Genomic DNA, 17,957 nt, shown 5'->3' on the forward strand with positions numbered 1-17,957 from the left:
CCCAATGATTAAAAAAAAAACTTCAACTTTGTACCTATATCCATTATTTTTTCATACATTTTACTACTAATACGAATAGCTTAAGGCATGAATAGCTCTAACTTTTACTGCATTTTCTAATCACACTAAAAATAGTATTTTTGTCTTGTTTTCCAGAGTAAATGATTCTTAAATCAAGACACATTCACATGAGATGTACAATTTCAGAAGATTGGAAGTCTCTTTTTCTAAGAAGTTGATCAGAATTCGTCTAAGGTTCAAACAAGAACAAAAATCTGCTATTGTGCATCAACTGAATGCAAACTGGAAAGTAATTTTCATCCCTATCCACATAATTTTTGGGGGGTTTTAACTCACTTCACTTTGTTCAAATATCATTTTTTTCAATGCATGTGACATTAAATGCCATGCACTTTAATTTAAGAATCTTCTCTGATTTAACTCCTTTTTAAGGCCTTAAATTGTGGAAAGGTGAAATAAGGTTTTTTAAGACCCACAGAAACCCTGTGTTGATGTACTCTACCTAGCACAGTTATATTAGCGGCTGCAATGGTGTAGTTTCTGGTTCCTGGCGTAGTTGCACGGCAAAAGTAGATCCCGGCGTGCTGGGGTCTCACGTCGGAAATGAGCAGGTTTCCATTGCCGAGAACCTTGGTTTTGTGAACGTCGATGGATTTCTGGTCGCCGCGGCTCCATGAGATCAGCGGACGAGGATTTCCGGTCGCCATGCACTCCAGCAGAGCCGTGCTGTGAAGCGCCACGGTCAGATTCTGCGGAGCGGCGATGATACGAGGTCTTTGAGGAACTCTGGGAGATGGAGCTGTTGAGAAGCATAAAGAGAGCAAATGAAAATGACTGTAGCATGCATGAATACTAGTGTTGTGATCTGGATGTAGACCTGTGGTCACGGTTAGCTCGGCCTCGGAGCTCCTGCGGCGGCTGGCCATATTAACGGCCACACAGCGGTAACTCCCAGCATCAGCCCGTTCAACTCCCTGAATCTGTAACACTCCCCCGGGCAGGACTGTGATTCTGGACACACACATGCAAACATCCATGCAGTTTGATTGAGATTCATTGGAATGCACAATGAAAAAACATGATTTCTTTCAAGAGTAAGCGGTCAATACTAAGCCCCTCCTCCCTCTCGTAGGTGGGCGGAGCTTACCTTTCAGTGGCCAGTGGTAAAGTGACTCTGTTGAACTCCCAGGTGATGATTGGTGGGGGCGTGGCTGTGATCTTACAGCTGAATCGTGCGACAGATCCCTCTGTAACCGTGATTGATGCCGGCTGCTGAGTGAAGGAGGATAAACCTGCAGAAAAACAACCAGATAGTGACCATGAGAAACAACATTTAGAGACTTATTGAGCTGTGAATGTGTTGTTTTAATGGCAAATCTGAACAAGCCATTCAAGTATGAGAGAGATGAACACAATAGAATAAAATAGACGGAAGAAGAAGAAGCGAGGCAAACTGAACCAAAAGCTTTAGACAAACACCTCACGCTAGCATAACACACACCTTTTGGTAACACTTCTGTGTGTGTGTGTGTGTGTGTTCCTCTCTAAACTAAACACAACCCTTTGGCTTGTTACCTTCACGTGATTCTCTCTAATAAAAACATCTGTGTTTAATTAGAAAGTGTTCATGCCAAGAGATATTTAAGAGTGAGAAAATCACAAATAATCATGATTATTACTTATTTACTTTGGAAACATCAACTTTTAAATACAATAACCTTTTTAAATAAATAAACAAAATAAAATCAACATAAAAAAAAACTCTTTAAACATGGGATTTTTTTTAACTTTATAATTAAACTGAAATGAATAAATAAATATAAAATAAAATAAATATGAAAAAATCTTAAAATATAATGACATTTTAATTTTTGTGTGCTGTTAGTTTTTACTAATAGTTTAATTAATCATTTATTGTTATTATATTTCGGTTTTTTATTAACATTTTTGTTTTAGTAACATATTTTTTCATATATGTCTATGTAGTTTTTAATATTTTTATTTCAGTTTTAGACTTATTTTCATACAAGGTAAACTAAATGGAAATTTAGGAACCAGCTGAATTTTTATTTCAGTTATCTTACTTTTTTTTTTTATGGTTTCAGTGTGAGTCCACCATAATAATAGCTCCATCCCTTTAAAGAGACTCTTCTGTCTTTCTGAATGATGATAATCAGTAAAAGCAAACACAGCTCCCCATAAACAGACTCTTTAAGGATCGAAAGACATGAATGTTTGTTCTCCGTGTCTCTTTAGTGAGGTCTTCTCAGGCTAACAGCCATAAAACCCCCAAACCAAAGCCCTTCAGATCAACCCCCTCGACCCCTGGAGAAGCCTCCGGTCAATAATTAGTTAACCGGAATCAATGGAAGCTCTGCTGTACACACAGACCTCATGTTCGGACGGAGATAATAACAAAGCCAGCCTCGGGCCTGAATGTTGAGTCAGTGACAGGAAGTCATCATCACTCATTTATGATGCTTCATACATAATTCTACCAGTCATGAAGCTCCTCTTCTGTAAAAACACTTCTAGAATGTCAATTAAACTACACTATGCATGCATCTGGTGACCTACTGGATGCAGTGTGTGTTTGTGCGCTAATACTGGGTAAATAACTAAATAAACAATATCAAAATGACTAAAAATTCAACCAAAGTTATCCATTGAATACTGAAAATCGAAATTAAAAGGCTAATTCAAAAGATTCATACAAACTGCAATAGCATATAGTGATGAATTAATTCTAAAAAAAATAAAAATAAAAAAACAGACGAAATCATCAAAAAAAATAAAAAAATAAAAAATTAGGAGATATAGATTAAGTGGGAAAAGTCTGAATTGTCCAGAAAAGGCTGCAATCACCTTTTTAAATAATTTATTCCTTGCCAGAAATTGACTTAATGGTTTGATAAACCACAGCTCGATGTAGTCTGTAGTCTAACTCAGCATTATAAGAGGATCTGTAAGTCTGTCCCTTCCACTGACCTGACCTCTGACCTCTGACCTCTGACCTCAACAAATCCTGGGCAGCAGTAAGGCATCCACCAAACACGAACCAGAAACCAAGCCCTAGCACAACAGAGCAACTCCAGAAGCGCACACTTCCGTTTCAGCGAGTTCCTCTCCTTCGCTCAGAGCAGCACAGGTCTGTGGATCGGCACACACGGGGTTAATGGGCCTCCATCTCCATCATTTTATGCAATTGTATACTTCATTAAGCACCTCATCTTGTTCTGTAGAGACCACTGAAGAGATTCTGACCCACTCAGAAGCAGCTCTGACAAGAGTGATGCAGCTAACCCATCTTTAATGCACAGGTAATTTGAGATGTTTTAAGGTTTTATTAGCAGATGCATTATGCACAAACACAGTCCCACTGTGTCGTGACCTGTCCTCGCCTCTCGCTCACTCCTTCTTTAGAGAAATAGAGAAGAATGCTTTGTCTGTGAACAGAAGGGAAGAATGCTGAGGATCAGTCAGGGTCCGTCCAGCAGCCCTAGAGCTTCAGGACCCCCGCCAGCCAATCAGAAGCCTGAACCGGCCCCTCACCAGCCAATCAGAGGCCAGACTCAGGACCTCACCCTATGGCCTTTGGCCTCTCAGCGGTTTGGGGGCAGGGAGGCCGGAGACTATCCCGAGACCCTTATCTCCCCCCTGAGCTCTGAGAACAGCACAGCTATTGTGTCTTATCTGATCCGCTGAAGAGCAACAGGTCAAACGATCACCTCGAGAGCATTATCTGTGATCAAATAGATGAAGAGTAGCCCTCACGCTGACTGCTTACACAGCATTTTCAGATATGACATAAACATTAATGCATGCATTTTGGCAAACTCTCAAGCAACATGCATGCAATCCTAAAATGCACTGATATCACCGTCCTCCTGAATCAAATCCAGTACCCGTTTCTTACTAATTCTGGGTGCTGATTTCAATAATAGTTGCTGTTTTACTGGAGCACGTAACACTTTCTAAGAAAATATGATGCATTTTGTAGCATTTTTGCTTTTACAACCATTTGCGTGGTGAAAGAAATCATGTATTATCACTCGATCAGCAGGAAAACTAATACAAACACATGATTCCTGTCTGAATTACAGCTGTTTCTTCAAGTTTCAACACATTTTGAAATATTTGAACGATTCAAAAGCATAATCCTGATTTTTTTCTCTTCCATTTGATCCATTCCTTTGCAGACTTGAAGTTAAATTATACATTTTGAAATCTACTTTTTGCCATTAAACTTTGTCATTGAATTGCTTTTGTTATTTTGTTAAGTGCATCGGTCACTCAGGACTAGATGGAGTCAGCTCTGTGTTCATACATCCAGACTCCAGAGAGATGAGCTGGTCTACGCTGCCATGTTTTTGTCTGTTATTAGCAGGAATATTTCTCTCCTCGCCGCTGTTTCCTTGCACACAACCTGCTCTGACCTTTCCGACCAGCACTTAGGGAATCCATGGAAACCTTTCACATGCCACACTGTGCATCTCGTCCCTCTGAAATTCCTCAAACATCTCAGCTCAAACTCAGGAGACCTGAAGCATCACCAAGCAAAAATAAAAATTGAGGAAAGAAAAGAGTGTTTTGATATTCCTGTAGCAATTCCAGGAATTCTAGGAACACATTAGAGGCCCTCAGGGACCGGTTTCCATCACCGGCCCTCCGTGAGTCACAAACGCAGGCATGTTTCTAATTTTAAACTGCTGAAGAAGGCCACCTTTGACACCCGCCGTCTCCACACACAGCCGATTTACATTCAGTGAGGGAACTGAAGACCTCTTACAATGTTAACAAGATCATCTTTACAATATTTAAGGCCTGTACATCCTGCAATTCCATGAATGCATGTGATAGTATATTAGAAATTGCAATCATATGTCATGATATTTCAGTTTTGTCTGTGTTTTTGATCAGATAAATACAGCATGATGCATTGATCTGATCAGTTTTTATGTAAGACAGTACTGAAGGTATGTCCGCGTTTAGATAGTTGAGTAAACATGTGATAGTGACTGATATATGAGAAGGGCAAAAGGTCTAAACATGGGGAACCATCAATCGCACACACACACACACAACATCTGCCAACACACGGTGTCAAAAAACACAAGCATGAAGAAAAGTGTCGCCTCCATCATCGCATAACGGTGCTAAAATCACACTCAACCCCTGGACTCTCACTTCTCATCCCACAACACAAACTAAGCAGTAATCAAACTTCCCCAAATCCCTGCATACTTCTCTCTCGTTTGCATAATTGCCCTTCCATTGGTGCAAAGAGCCAGCTGTCCTGACCAGCTCGATCTGGTCAAACAAATGCCCTGCAAAGAAATCTGCTTCTTTGGCCGGGGCAGTTGGGGGCAGATGGGACAAAAGGAGACTTTTCACCAATTCAGCAAACTAGTGGAGCAGAAAGCAATCGCATGGAGGCCATCAGCTCGACTCGCTGCTATAAAACCAGCCAATCAGGAGCAGAAGACTTTCAGTTGTGAGTGTGTGTTTGTGTATAATGCTGGAAAGATCATGCATTTAATAGTTTGTGTTAAATTGCATGCAACGTAATCAGCATAATTAATTATTTCATATGCATAAAAAAGCATTAAAAAAATGCATTAAATAAGTAAAGTTGTGCAATGAATTGCTTAATTTGCATGCAAATAAGCATTAAATTAATCAGCATAAGACATAATTGTAAGAAAAAGCCAGACTTGTGTCACAACCAAAGGAATGTTTCGAATTTTAATGCATAAAAAATCCTGAAAGTTGTCCAGAAGATGCATTCGATAATTTAATCTGTATGCAAATTATGTATATATCAATCAACATTAAATATTAAAATCTTTTATGCAAGTGAGTTGATATATGCATGCTTAAGATTAAATAATTTTAGAATTTAGTAATAGATCAAATAATTGCATATCAATTCAAATATATCATCCTTATTCATTATATTGTCCAGTTTTGCATGTTTTTAACTCAAATCTATGTGTCTGTTTATTTACAGGAGTTGATATCCCCCACGATTCCCTTCAAGTAGCTTTATTGTCGGTCTTGAGGGTATTTCCCAGGTTCCTGTAATGTTACAGGCTTTTAGAGAGTCTGTAGAGAGCCCTGTTAAAGCAGCTCGCTGTCTTTACTTCATAACACAAACAACTACTTCCTTCCCATGATGCTCTCTCAGTAAATCCCAGACTATAGTCATGCTTGTGGGCTCTCGAGGTGAAGCAGAGGGCAGGAGGAGAGTGTCATATTTAGCTTTTCTCCCTTTAGTCCTGTTACACAATACAAGAGTCATTAGCAGATTTACACCTGCAAACATTCAGGCTCCACCCCCAGAAAATCATGACCATCCTGAACACATGCATGTGTGTAAACAACAAGAACAGAAAGATTTCACTCAGATGTTTCTCTTTAAACGCTCCGGAAACTTCAAGGAAATTCCATTAAGGAATGAACTTTGTCTCGTCTCAACTTTTGTTCAGCTGAAGTTATTTAAAACAGCCCCAAATTACTAGTTGTTAATAGTTGTGATTCAGTAGAAGCAAAGAAATTGTGCGGAGCAATCTTTGGAGAATCTGAATTCATATCAAAATTATTACAATATATTCATAAAAAAAAAAAAAAATATATATATATATATATATATATATATATATATATATATATATATATATATATATATATATATATATATATATATATATATATATATATATATATATATATATATATATATTACAATTAAACACACAAACATTATATATATATAATTTTAATAAATTATATTTTTATAATTTTTACATTTTATAAAATTCAATTAATAATTAAAATAAATATATTTAAAAAAATACAATAAAAATGAAAAAAAAAATCTTAAACTGTTCTTCATTACAATTAATTGGCTTTGATTTGAGTTATTTTGATCAAACGAATCTCGAATCAAGTCCTAAAAATCCCATAAATCATTTTTATATATTTTTTTCCATTAAATGTCTGTCTACTCTATAAAGTTTTTAGTTATTAGGCATATATTATGTTTTATTAATTATATTAATTTCATTGTTGATATTTAGTTTTTAAATATGAAGTGTACAAATATAATTATATTTTTTACATTTTTATTAATTCAATTTCTAAATCTTATGTATTTCAGAGTTCAACAAAAATGAGAAATGATGCCTTGTCAACTAGCTGCGATAAAATATTTTTTTGTGTGTCATTTACTTTATTTCAGCTATCAATCATTTTATTTCAAGTGTTTTATGGTTTTAGTTGTAGTTAATTATAACACCCAGCCAAGAGCAAACTCCTCTCGAACAGTCGACGTGCTGAAGTTTTGCTCTGAATGCTCAGCAGAAACACATGCTTTTTGTTCTGAAGCAGCCTCAGGAGAGGAGAGGACTTTAAAAGCCTCTGTCAAACACACACACACACACACACACACACAGGAGAGCAGGAACAATGGCTGTGGTCAGGAGGTGCTGATGAATAGGGGTCATGTGCTCTTTAACACCGGGGCACTAGTGTCCACAAACTGAGCTTTTCAGACCCGCCGGCCCTCATTTACACACCAATGGACACATTCTCACACAGCCGCGAACCCTCGAGCACAGCACTGACCCCTGCCCCGCACCGGACACACACAAACACACTCATCTATCCTCCAGCTATCTGTAGCACATCTACAACCAACAATCTGAGCAGACTACAGCCAGCAGGCCTGACACAAGAGCAATCTTTTTTGTTGGGCGATATATTGCCCCAGAAATTAGTCTGGAGATCTCTAAACAAGGCCATAACTGCAGATGTAACCTTTTTTTTGTAGAAGCATTTTTTCCAAGCGCCTCATGATCACACCACACTATGTACAAGAAGCTGCAAAAGACACAAGTGGAAGTGGAAAGCAAAAAATATACATTTGTGTGTAAATATGATGAGCTATATACTGCGTCAACAAAAATGATTGAGGTCATTTACATATATTGTGTGATAAAAGTTGCAACACCCGTATGATGATTGATGTTTTTTATTAGATTCATCTCACACTGATTACAGCCGACATGACGCTTTTCTGAAAACATATTTGACTGTAGAAAAAAAATGCTTTTGAAACAAGGAATAGAACTAGTTCACAAAAACTGTCAGAAGGAGAGTCCAAAAACATCACAATAATCGTGAAGTGAAAAAAAAAGACTCTCATTCTGACGGCACCCATTCACTGCATTGCTAAAAAAGTAATGCAATGCTACATTTCTCCAAATCTGATGAAGAAACATCAGAACATGGCCTGGTGGGGGGAGTACATGTTCAGAAAAGTTTGGGTGAACTATTCCTTTAATCTCAAAAGACATTTCAGCAAACTGACTCACATCGGGACGAATACACCGATGCAACTTACCTGCGATAGTCAAGCGCGCTCTCTGGCTGAGAATAGATCCATATTTGTTCTGGGCAAGGCACTGGTAGAAGCCTTCATCTGATTTGTCTTTACGACTGTCCGCCTCTGAGATGAACAGAGAGCCGTTGGTGAGCAGGTAAACCCGCTCTGACTCTGTGAGCACCACTGCGTTCTTCAGCCACCGGATCCCGATGGGAGCCTCGCCGTGGGCCTGACAGTCCAAAACCACAGCATCCCTCCTCAATACGGTCACATCATGGGGCTCCTTTATAAAAAACAGCTCACTAAAACTCCTCACACCTGCAGAGACAGAAGCAAGTGAGTTTCCACTGAGATGAGATGCTGTAATCATATTTGACCTGATGCATTACTCGCGGTAATCCTCTTATTCATGGCTCATAAAGTCAGAAGAGACTTCATTCTTGTCTAAAGAAGAGCTGTAATTCATTCCCAGCATGACATTTAGCAGCTATGAGAGCAAAAAATAAAATAAAAACACCTTTTAAAAGGATCTAAAAAGAGAATTTCAAGATTGTAACGTCATGATTTGGAAACATTTAGGATATTTATGAAATGCATCTGTCTTTATAAATTTTTAATAATTATAGATTTAAATTTATTTTTGTGCATGAAGAGAAATAAAGAGAATGGAGAGGAAAAATAAAAAGTGACTATAATAACTAATATTTCACAACAATGTTTAGCATATTAGTCATATATTGTATTCAGTCAGATATGACAATGCATAAATATAAGTTTCATGATGTAACTATCACTAATATTTTATGCATTATATTACAGCAGGAAGACTTGATAATATCATAAGGTGACACTCAAATAGATATATTTCAGATATTATGATTAACTTATAGATGTTGTTCCTAAATATACACCAATATGCATGCTTTATGATATATCACCAACTATTTGATTATGCATGAAGCACTTTTTATGCATAATATAATACGATAATGTATGTGAATTATGCATTAAATTAAAAAAGCTCTTCGTTTGAAAATGTGAATGTGCAATAAGCTTCTGTGATCAGGAGAATCATGTTGATGTCTTGAAACACGTAAGATTTGCATGATTGCCGATGCTTCTTTGAAGTTTGTTACATTGTGTTCCGCGCACGTGAGTGAATCAAAGCTCGAGCATTCATTCAGTAATGACAAATATCTTATGTATAAATATGAATAGATATACATTTAATAATGTTTTCTATGTAAGTTTTAAGTTTCAGTGCATGAAGCCCCTCATCCAGGACACTGAAGTCACGAAACATCCTGACATTTAAGTTCATGCATAACTAATTTCTGTTCCAACAAATATGAAATAAACGCTCTTACCAGAGACTGACAGAAATACTGCAAGAAACAGCAGATGCTGGTATAAATCCGTTTTGAAAGACGCCATTTACTCTGCTAGTCCGAGCATGCCTGAGCCGTGGCTTGCGGACTCGAGCTCCACACACTTTCTGACTCAACGGAGCGCGCGACGCCGCTGACCGCTGCGAGCGCACTACTTCCTGCGGAAGGGCACGGGTCCCGGAGCGCGCTGCGTGACGCGGCTCATCGGAGAGTGAGGAGATTCCTCCGCCTGAAAACAAATGTTCAGAGATGGATATTCATGAGAGGATATACCTCTTTTATTATGTTTTTTTAATCAGTTAAAAATAGTTTGAATTACGTTTTTAAAATCATCAATTGATTACAACTTGAAATAACATAAAACAATATAAGGCGTTATTAACGGTTTGTGCTGATCACGTGATCTTTGATGTTATTTCTTTTTGCATGCAGTGTGTATATATATAATATAAATATTACTTTAAAAATATATTACTTATATTATATATAAATTTATTTCATGTGTAAATTTAACTTTTTCTTAAATATATACATGTGTGTGTTTTTATAAATACTGAACATAGTAAATCTACACAGCACACACACATTATGCAAACACAAACTTTTATTATGGATGTAATTAATCTTTTGACGGCACTAAACACTGGTTTTCTGATCAGTATTGAATAAAAAAATAAGTATTAGTATCAAAAAATTTTGTTTTATTCATCATATTTATTAATTCAGTTTGTTACTTTACTTTTTATTGATCACTGTGTCGAAAAGCCAGATGATGTTGAGATTGTTGTTGCATTGGCTCAGAATAGCATTTGAACACTTAAATCACTCTGGTTCTTGCATGAGACTAAAACATTAAACTGTGTGTCTGAATCTGTCTTTAAATGCTGTAGGATCAACAACGATTGCACTTTTCTCCATCCAGGGTACAATATACAAAGCTTTTGTGTCCCTGAAGAGTCCGAATCTGAATGTGACAACTTGCCCCAGTCTTTCATACACTTAGGCTGCTCTACTGTGTGTGTGTTTTTACTTCAGTGTTATGTCTCTCTCACACACACTCACACACACACACTCAGCCGGTGGAACAGATCCAGATCTGCCCAGTATCCATGGCTTGAGCTGGACAGCTGGAGACTGAAGGGACAGTATTGATCTGCTCTCCTCTGGACACTCTGACCGGCCGGACAATAGTTCTGCTCGGACAGCAGGTCAGCAAGAACAATACATCTGTTCAGTGAACATCAGGAGAAAAGAGCCTGAGTTCAGTTTCCCACAGTCACAAAACAGCACACTTCAGCTCTTCAAGCTGTATCTGTATCTGTCCAATAACTGATCTTCAAGTTTTGACATTTTTCACTTTCACTTGTTCATTTTAAATGGTCCTGCGTTGACATGAATTTCTAACAGAAATATTAAAAATGTATAAAAAAAAAAAACAGTGAAAAAAAAATGCTTCGTAAATATAGTCTTGTTTATATATTTATAGCATGTCACCCTGCTGAAAACTTTCTTAAAGTCCACTTTTCAGTAATATATAATTATTTTCAAAATTATATCTCAAAATAATTATGCATCACATACAGTAAAAAAACAACAATAATACAATGATAAATAAGACACACACACACACACACACACACATAATTACATTAATAATAATAATAATAATAATAATTATATATATATATATATATATATATATATATATATATATTTATTTATATAAAATATAAACCTCCTATTGTTATCCATCTTCTGGTTCGCTGTGTCACTGTCGTGAGGATGAACAGATTTATCTGCATCTGGGAGAAAACATGTCATTTATTCCATTTCATTTTGGAAACAGCAACTGCTAATATTCTAATGCGTGAGATTTGATCAATAAGGGATCATCAGATCAATATGATATTCTCAGAACAGTGCGAAAGAAGATCCGGCATGTATTCTAGGACCCTTCCCCAGATCACCCCACCCCTCTGACCCCAGAAGTGTGACCCATCAGCTGACCTCTGCTGGACTGTGGGCATAAAGAGGGATGGGAGAGAAAAGAGAAGAGAAAAGGGGGAATAACAGCATTGTCCCTCACTCCTGTTGTAAACAGATCTACTAACATCACTCTCACATTCAGCTCAGCTCTGAGGCTTTATCATTATATTTAAACATATTTTAATGTATTTAACTCTATTATCTAACGAAAAGTAAAGATATAATTAAAAAAATATGTAGGCAATATCTAATCATGTATAAGATCAATAAAGAATTATTTATGCCACGAAACAGCCCACTGTTGTAAAGAAGTTTATAGTGATATTGCGCCGCCTTTTGACTAGCGGACGTTTAGAGAACTGCATCACTCTGCATATTAAATACATAACTTTACAATAATTATCAAGAGAACATGGTTTCTATTTATGCATAATGACATTTATTTGTAAATAAAATATATTTATATGAATAAATATGAAATAAACATTCAAAACCATTTGTTTAATAATAATAATATTATGTTTTCAATACCATTTGTATATAACAAAAACAATACACATTAAAATAAAAATATAAATACACAAAAATAAATTTTTTAACACAATTTGTACAATAATAATGATAATTAATATAAATAAATGTTACTCAATACCATTTGTATACTAGTACTAAACATTACATTTAACATAAAAATGATAATTATGATAAAATTAGCATTTTGCCTCTAAACTCTTCATGTATTATGACAACTGCCTAATTAATAACTCTTAAAGACTTTAACAAGCACACAAACCTTAATAAAGACATCACATGGGAACAATCTTTTTCATTTTATTAATTAAAAAAAATATGCAGCCATAAAGATCATGTGACAATCAAAATCAACACAATTTACAATAAAACGAAAGACACTTTTGCTCTTTGATAGAAAATCCTCTCTGAATCTCACTCTAGTGCCAAAAACATTGGTAGAAATGCAGTGGACGTTCATATAATAGTATCTTATTAAACAACAGTATCAACGATAAAAGTGTTTCCTCTTTAAAAGTTGCTTGTCAGCGCACAGAATCAAATAATTTTAGCGTACAAATGAAGGCAAGGTTATTTAACAGTCCGACACGTGCTTGCTTTAAGCAATATTTAAGCTGTAAACATCTAGTTAATGATAATAAAGCAATGATTTGTCAGCTTGACTGAGGTGATGATTTATACACAGTAAGACTTGAACCTTTTGTTTTTAGAAAAGTGCTTCGACCTTCAAAAGCAGTGCAAAAAAAAAAAAAAAAGTAAACAAAAAAAAACATGTAAACAAAGTCAAAGTGAGAAAAAGTCACGATTAAGAGCGATAGAGCGCTTGATCTGTACAAACAGTGATGAATGGATACATTAGAATTTGTGAAAAATTCAGAAACAAACGAAAAAAAAATTACATTCTTTGTAAAGACAGCCATTGTGCATGTCGGGAAATCTCATCAGCCGAATAGTGCACATCCATAACGTGTGACTTACAGTCCTCAATTACGCTCAAATGCCTAGATATGATCAAATCTACAGATGTTTCGAAATCTCGCACGCTGTATGCAGGAGTACAAAACTGTAAACATCTGAAATATACAGATTAGTGATTTTATAACGGCGTTTAGGCCGGATCATCCTCCTGACGGTCCTGATGCGGTCGCCGTGGTTACGCTGATGCCGTGGCAGCCGGAGTCTAATCCACTCCATCGAAGCCCTGAGCGTTTTCAATCGCCATGTGCAGCTTCTCGCGGAGCTCCTCGAACGACTCGTACAGAGGGAGATCCAGACGGTTGAAGCTGACGGAGAGACACAGGACGAGTCATGAACGAGACGAGAGAGACAGACGGACACACACACACACACAGATCTCTCACCAGGTGTGTGCTCGGGGGAGTTTGTCCCTCGTGCCCCACTGTTCGATAGTGAACAACTGCGGCCCGTTGGATCCTGAGAAATCACAGAAACACACTTTATCAACTGTATAATATTAAAAGAGAGTGTATTTAGACTGAGTGCAAATAGCAGCTGCTTAATATTAATGAGATGGGGGCGGGGCTTACCGTAGAGCTCAGCGAAGCCGTTCATCGGAACGCGGGACGTTCCCGTCACAAACTGTAGCAAACGGATTCGCTTTTCTGCATCCATCAGCAACACCGTCTGAAGTACCATCAACACATTCAAATCAATCCTGTAAGTTGTGCTATAATACTGCAGTTACTCTGATTTTACTGTGGTTTACTGTGGTTTTAGCTGCTTGCTATGCTAATTAGAACAACACTTAATCATGGTAAAAATCATATACATCATAAAAAGGGCTGCTCAATTATAATTATTCATTAGAAACATAATTTATTTATTTAAGTTCTTATTTAATGTCTTTTTGATATTGGATATGCCTGCAAATATAATTTGACTGAAAAAAAACCCTAATTGTAAACAGAATTATAAAATGAAAAATGTTTTTTTTTTAGGGATTTATATACATTTACATTAATAATATAAAAAAAGAAATAAAAAAAGTGCAATTTGTAAAAAAATATTAAATTTGCCCTAAACAATCCTTACTCATGGTAAAAATCACTGTAAAGTGATATTTTAGTTGGTTTAGTACTATCTATAATTAGAGCACAATTGTTTTGTTCAATGCTTACTTATATGTGTGTGTGAAAATAAAAACTAAAATAATAAATAAAATAAATCAGATTTTTTTTTTTTTATAAATAGAGGAACTATGTTGTTTTAGTGAATTTCTACAAGCTATTAAAAACATAACCGTGTTAAAAACATAACCATATTATGCAAATATTCTTGTTTTTATAATTGCTTTAAGCCAAATTAGATTTGAACAAAAGCAGATATGATATGATTTTTAATAATAATAATAATAATAATAATAATAATTAAAAAAACATGTCGGGGATCAAATCGGACCTTCCAGAACCAGATGATGACGGGGTGATTCGGGTTGTATCCATTTTTATATTTGGTGTTTTCTCTCCAGTCGTTGACGTCCACGTCTCCTAAACCACACATCAGCAGCTGAGGAACACAGAGACGTTCAGGTTCGGAGCACTCGCACGATTAAAACTACGCACCATCAAGAGTGTCTCACCTCGAGCTCGTTTTCATCAAAGATCTTGATCAGGTCCTGAGGAATCAGCTCGTAGAAACCCTGCAGATAAAACACAAGTCAGTCAAACTCTGGGAGGCCGGCCGTGACCCAAACCGACTGAACGAGGGTCTGTACCTCCTTGAAGGCCGTCATCTGTCTCTGGATCCGATCCACAAACCTCCACTGCATCACCAGACTGCAAAGAAACACCATTACATCTTGAAGCCCGTCTCATGTGAACAGTGTCTCGGTGACATTCATGTGTGTGCCACTAGAGGGCGGTAAAACATACTGAATATACTCCTTTTTGTTGTGGTCATCGATCACAATATCAGCACCTCCTGGTTTCAGCTCATGCTGGTGCGTCTGTGGACGAGATCGGATCGATATCACATCAACATACACCAAACATATCTTTAGGACACACGGAGGACTTCATTTACAGATCTTTTACAGCAATGGTTCATCTAATTCTGTTCCTGTTCCTGTCTGTTCCTCGCACAAACCTGTCCAAAGAGCTCCTCGTCGATGGTGAACCTGAGGTCCAGATCTGTGGGGTCGTTCTCCAAGATCCAGCGCAGCGAGTTGAAGTACTCACTGTCCTGAAATTACACGACCAGAAACAACATACACCTAATGATGACTGAACTAGAGCTCCATGGGACAATAAGCACACAATTACTGTTAACAGCACTCAAACTGTGTTAAAATATAACTTACACTACTTACTTATTACCCAGAAGCACTGACTATCTTTTTTTTTTTTTTTGAATGAAACACATACTAGTATTTTTTTTTAAGTGGTTTCCTTGAAGTTTAAACATAACAGAACTGATAAACAAAATATAAACTAATTGAAAAAAATACATGTAAATCTAGACAAAAATAAACAAGATATTTATATATAAACAAATAAAATCAATTATATGACAAATGTGAAAAAAGAAAAAAATCATATATATATATATGTATATATATATATATATATATATATATATATATATATATATATATATATATATATATATATATATATATATATATATATATATATATATATATACAGTACAGACCAAAAGTTTGGAAACATTACTATTTTTAATGTTTTTGAAAGAAGTTTCTTCTGCTCATCAAGCCTGCATTTGTCATATATTTTATATATTATTACAATTGAAAATATTTTTTTTTACATTTATTATGCTTTAAATGATCATTTATTTCTGTGATGCAAAGCTGAATTTTTAGGATCATTATCACATGATCCTTTAGAAATCATTCTAATATGATGATTCCTTATCAAAGTTGGAAACAGTTCTGCTGCTTAATATTTTTTCAAAACATGTGATACTTTTTAGTATACTTAAAAAAAAGTAAAAAAAAAAAAAAAAGAAGCTATGTTTTTAAAATATCAATATTTTGTAATAACAATATACACTACTGGTCAGTAATTTGGGGTCAGTAATTTTCATTTAAAGCTGATTGGTTGAGGTGCCTGTCACTCACCACTGACTCCATATCCTGTAACGTGATTGGCTTCTGCAGCATCATCTTGTAGAAGGGCCGAATGAAGAATGCTGTGCAGACAAAATCATTTAAGAGTAAAGAATGACAGAATTATCACTGTAGTTACATTTAGACATGTGCTGCCTTTAGTAAATCAGTCTGATTGCGTGCAGTGTGTCTGTAGATGAAGTCAAACACCGTTATTGACAGGTTACTCACCATCCAACAGCTTCCCGTGATAAACGGCCATTCCTGCCACTCGGCCGATGAACTTGAAGTAGGACAGATGGTCCTCGTTGCACAGACCTGAGTTGGGGTTGATCTGTAGGGTGTAGTTATCCCTGCAATATTCATACAGCATTTTAAAAACTTTCTGAAAGATTTTAGCACGTTGTTAGTAGGACAGTCAAAATGTCCAAAAAACTAAATAAGGATTTTCTATTTAAATGTGACTCTGGAGCACAAAACATTTCTTGAAATTGACAATTATGCATCATCTGAAAGCTGAATAAATAATCTTTCCATTGATGCATGTGTTATGATCGGACCATATTTGGCTGAGATGCAACTATTTGAAAATCTGGAATCTGAAAAAATCGAAATATTGAGAAAATCATCTTTAAAGTTGTCCAAATGAATTCTTAGCAATGCATATTACAAATCAAAAATTAAGTTTTGATATATTTACGGTAGGAAATTTACAAAACATCTTTCTGGAACATGATCTTTACCTAATATCTTAATGATTTTTGGCATAAAAGAAAAATGTATAATTTTGACCCATACAGTGTATTTTTGGCTATTGCTACAAATATACCCCAGAGACTTCAGACTGCTTTTGTGCTCCAAGGTCACAAATATTATTAATATTTGAATTAATTATAAATTTAAAAGACATAATTTCAGTTTTCTCCTGAGATAACAAGTGCGCACATCGAGCAAAATATTACTAATGCACGTTTCTCCAAAGCAATACAATAACACATCTACCTTTGAAAGAAGTGCATCATGTTTAAATGAATGTTTAAAAAGCATACATAATTAATTAAGTTGCTTAAACAATTAGAAACAAAACAGAAAAGACACAATTGACTGAATGAAGGACATATACAGCTGGATCACTCACGTGGCAGAATACTCAAACAGCCCATAATACGGGTTGAACATTTCCTTGGAGATCAGAAAGAACCATTCCCTGGCCACGCCCCCGTAGTCCAGCCCCTTCTCCCCCTCAAACTCCACCCAGAGGCGGGCCTTCAGCAGATCCGAGCGTTTGACGGACAGAATGCGTCTGTACGAGTCCTCCAGGACAGCATTTCGTCTCACATTCAGCTCAAAACGGTTCGGGATGTCAGCCTGGACACATATTTAGTTATCCATCAGGATTTGACTGGATCATACATATTAGATGATCAAATTAGAATTAGTTAATATATTTTCCCAGACCAACACAGAAGAAAAACGGATTCAAGAATAGTTTTTCATGAAAAGATTATAAAAACCAACAATTTATGCTTTTAAAATCATGTGCACTGATCAACTA

The 17,957-nt window shown here is 36.1% G+C and overlaps 2 protein-coding genes across 3 annotated transcripts in view; both read right to left on the reverse strand.

Moving 5' to 3' along the window:
- prtga (protogenin homolog a (Gallus gallus)) overlaps positions 1 to 9,923 on the reverse strand; it is a 28,593-nt gene extending 18,670 nt beyond the window's left edge. Inside the window, exons 1-5 of the mRNA XM_026286994.1 lie at positions 9,775 to 9,923; positions 8,426 to 8,725; positions 1,169 to 1,313; positions 899 to 1,032; positions 524 to 820 (exon numbers count right to left, since the gene is read on the reverse strand). Of these exons, the coding sequence (XP_026142779.1) occupies positions 524 to 820; positions 899 to 1,032; positions 1,169 to 1,313; positions 8,426 to 8,725; positions 9,775 to 9,841 (943 nt within the window). The 5' untranslated portion in view covers positions 9,842 to 9,923. The remainder of the gene's footprint in view (positions 1 to 523; positions 821 to 898; positions 1,033 to 1,168; positions 1,314 to 8,425; positions 8,726 to 9,774) is intronic.
- A 2,674-nt stretch (positions 9,924 to 12,597) lies between these two features.
- The window catches only part of LOC113118093 (NEDD4 E3 ubiquitin protein ligase), a 32,128-nt gene continuing 26,768 nt past the window's right edge, over positions 12,598 to 17,957 (reverse strand). For both annotated transcript variants that reach the window (XM_026286996.1, XM_026286995.1), the window contains 11 exons: positions 17,541 to 17,770; positions 16,634 to 16,755; positions 16,415 to 16,485; positions 15,418 to 15,513; positions 15,204 to 15,277; positions 15,047 to 15,107; positions 14,912 to 14,971; positions 14,731 to 14,838; positions 13,860 to 13,956; positions 13,674 to 13,746; positions 12,598 to 13,595 (listed from right to left, as the gene is read on the reverse strand). In XM_026286996.1, the coding sequence (XP_026142781.1) occupies positions 13,493 to 13,595; positions 13,674 to 13,746; positions 13,860 to 13,956; positions 14,731 to 14,838; positions 14,912 to 14,971; positions 15,047 to 15,107; positions 15,204 to 15,277; positions 15,418 to 15,513; positions 16,415 to 16,485; positions 16,634 to 16,755; positions 17,541 to 17,770 (1,095 nt within the window). In that variant the 3' untranslated portion in view covers positions 12,598 to 13,492. The remainder of the gene's footprint in view (positions 13,596 to 13,673; positions 13,747 to 13,859; positions 13,957 to 14,730; positions 14,839 to 14,911; positions 14,972 to 15,046; positions 15,108 to 15,203; positions 15,278 to 15,417; positions 15,514 to 16,414; positions 16,486 to 16,633; positions 16,756 to 17,540; positions 17,771 to 17,957) is intronic.

This window comes from Carassius auratus, chromosome 18 (genome assembly GCF_003368295.1).
Source record: "Carassius auratus strain Wakin chromosome 18, ASM336829v1, whole genome shotgun sequence".
Classification (NCBI taxonomy): Eukaryota; Metazoa; Chordata; class Actinopteri; order Cypriniformes; family Cyprinidae; genus Carassius; species Carassius auratus.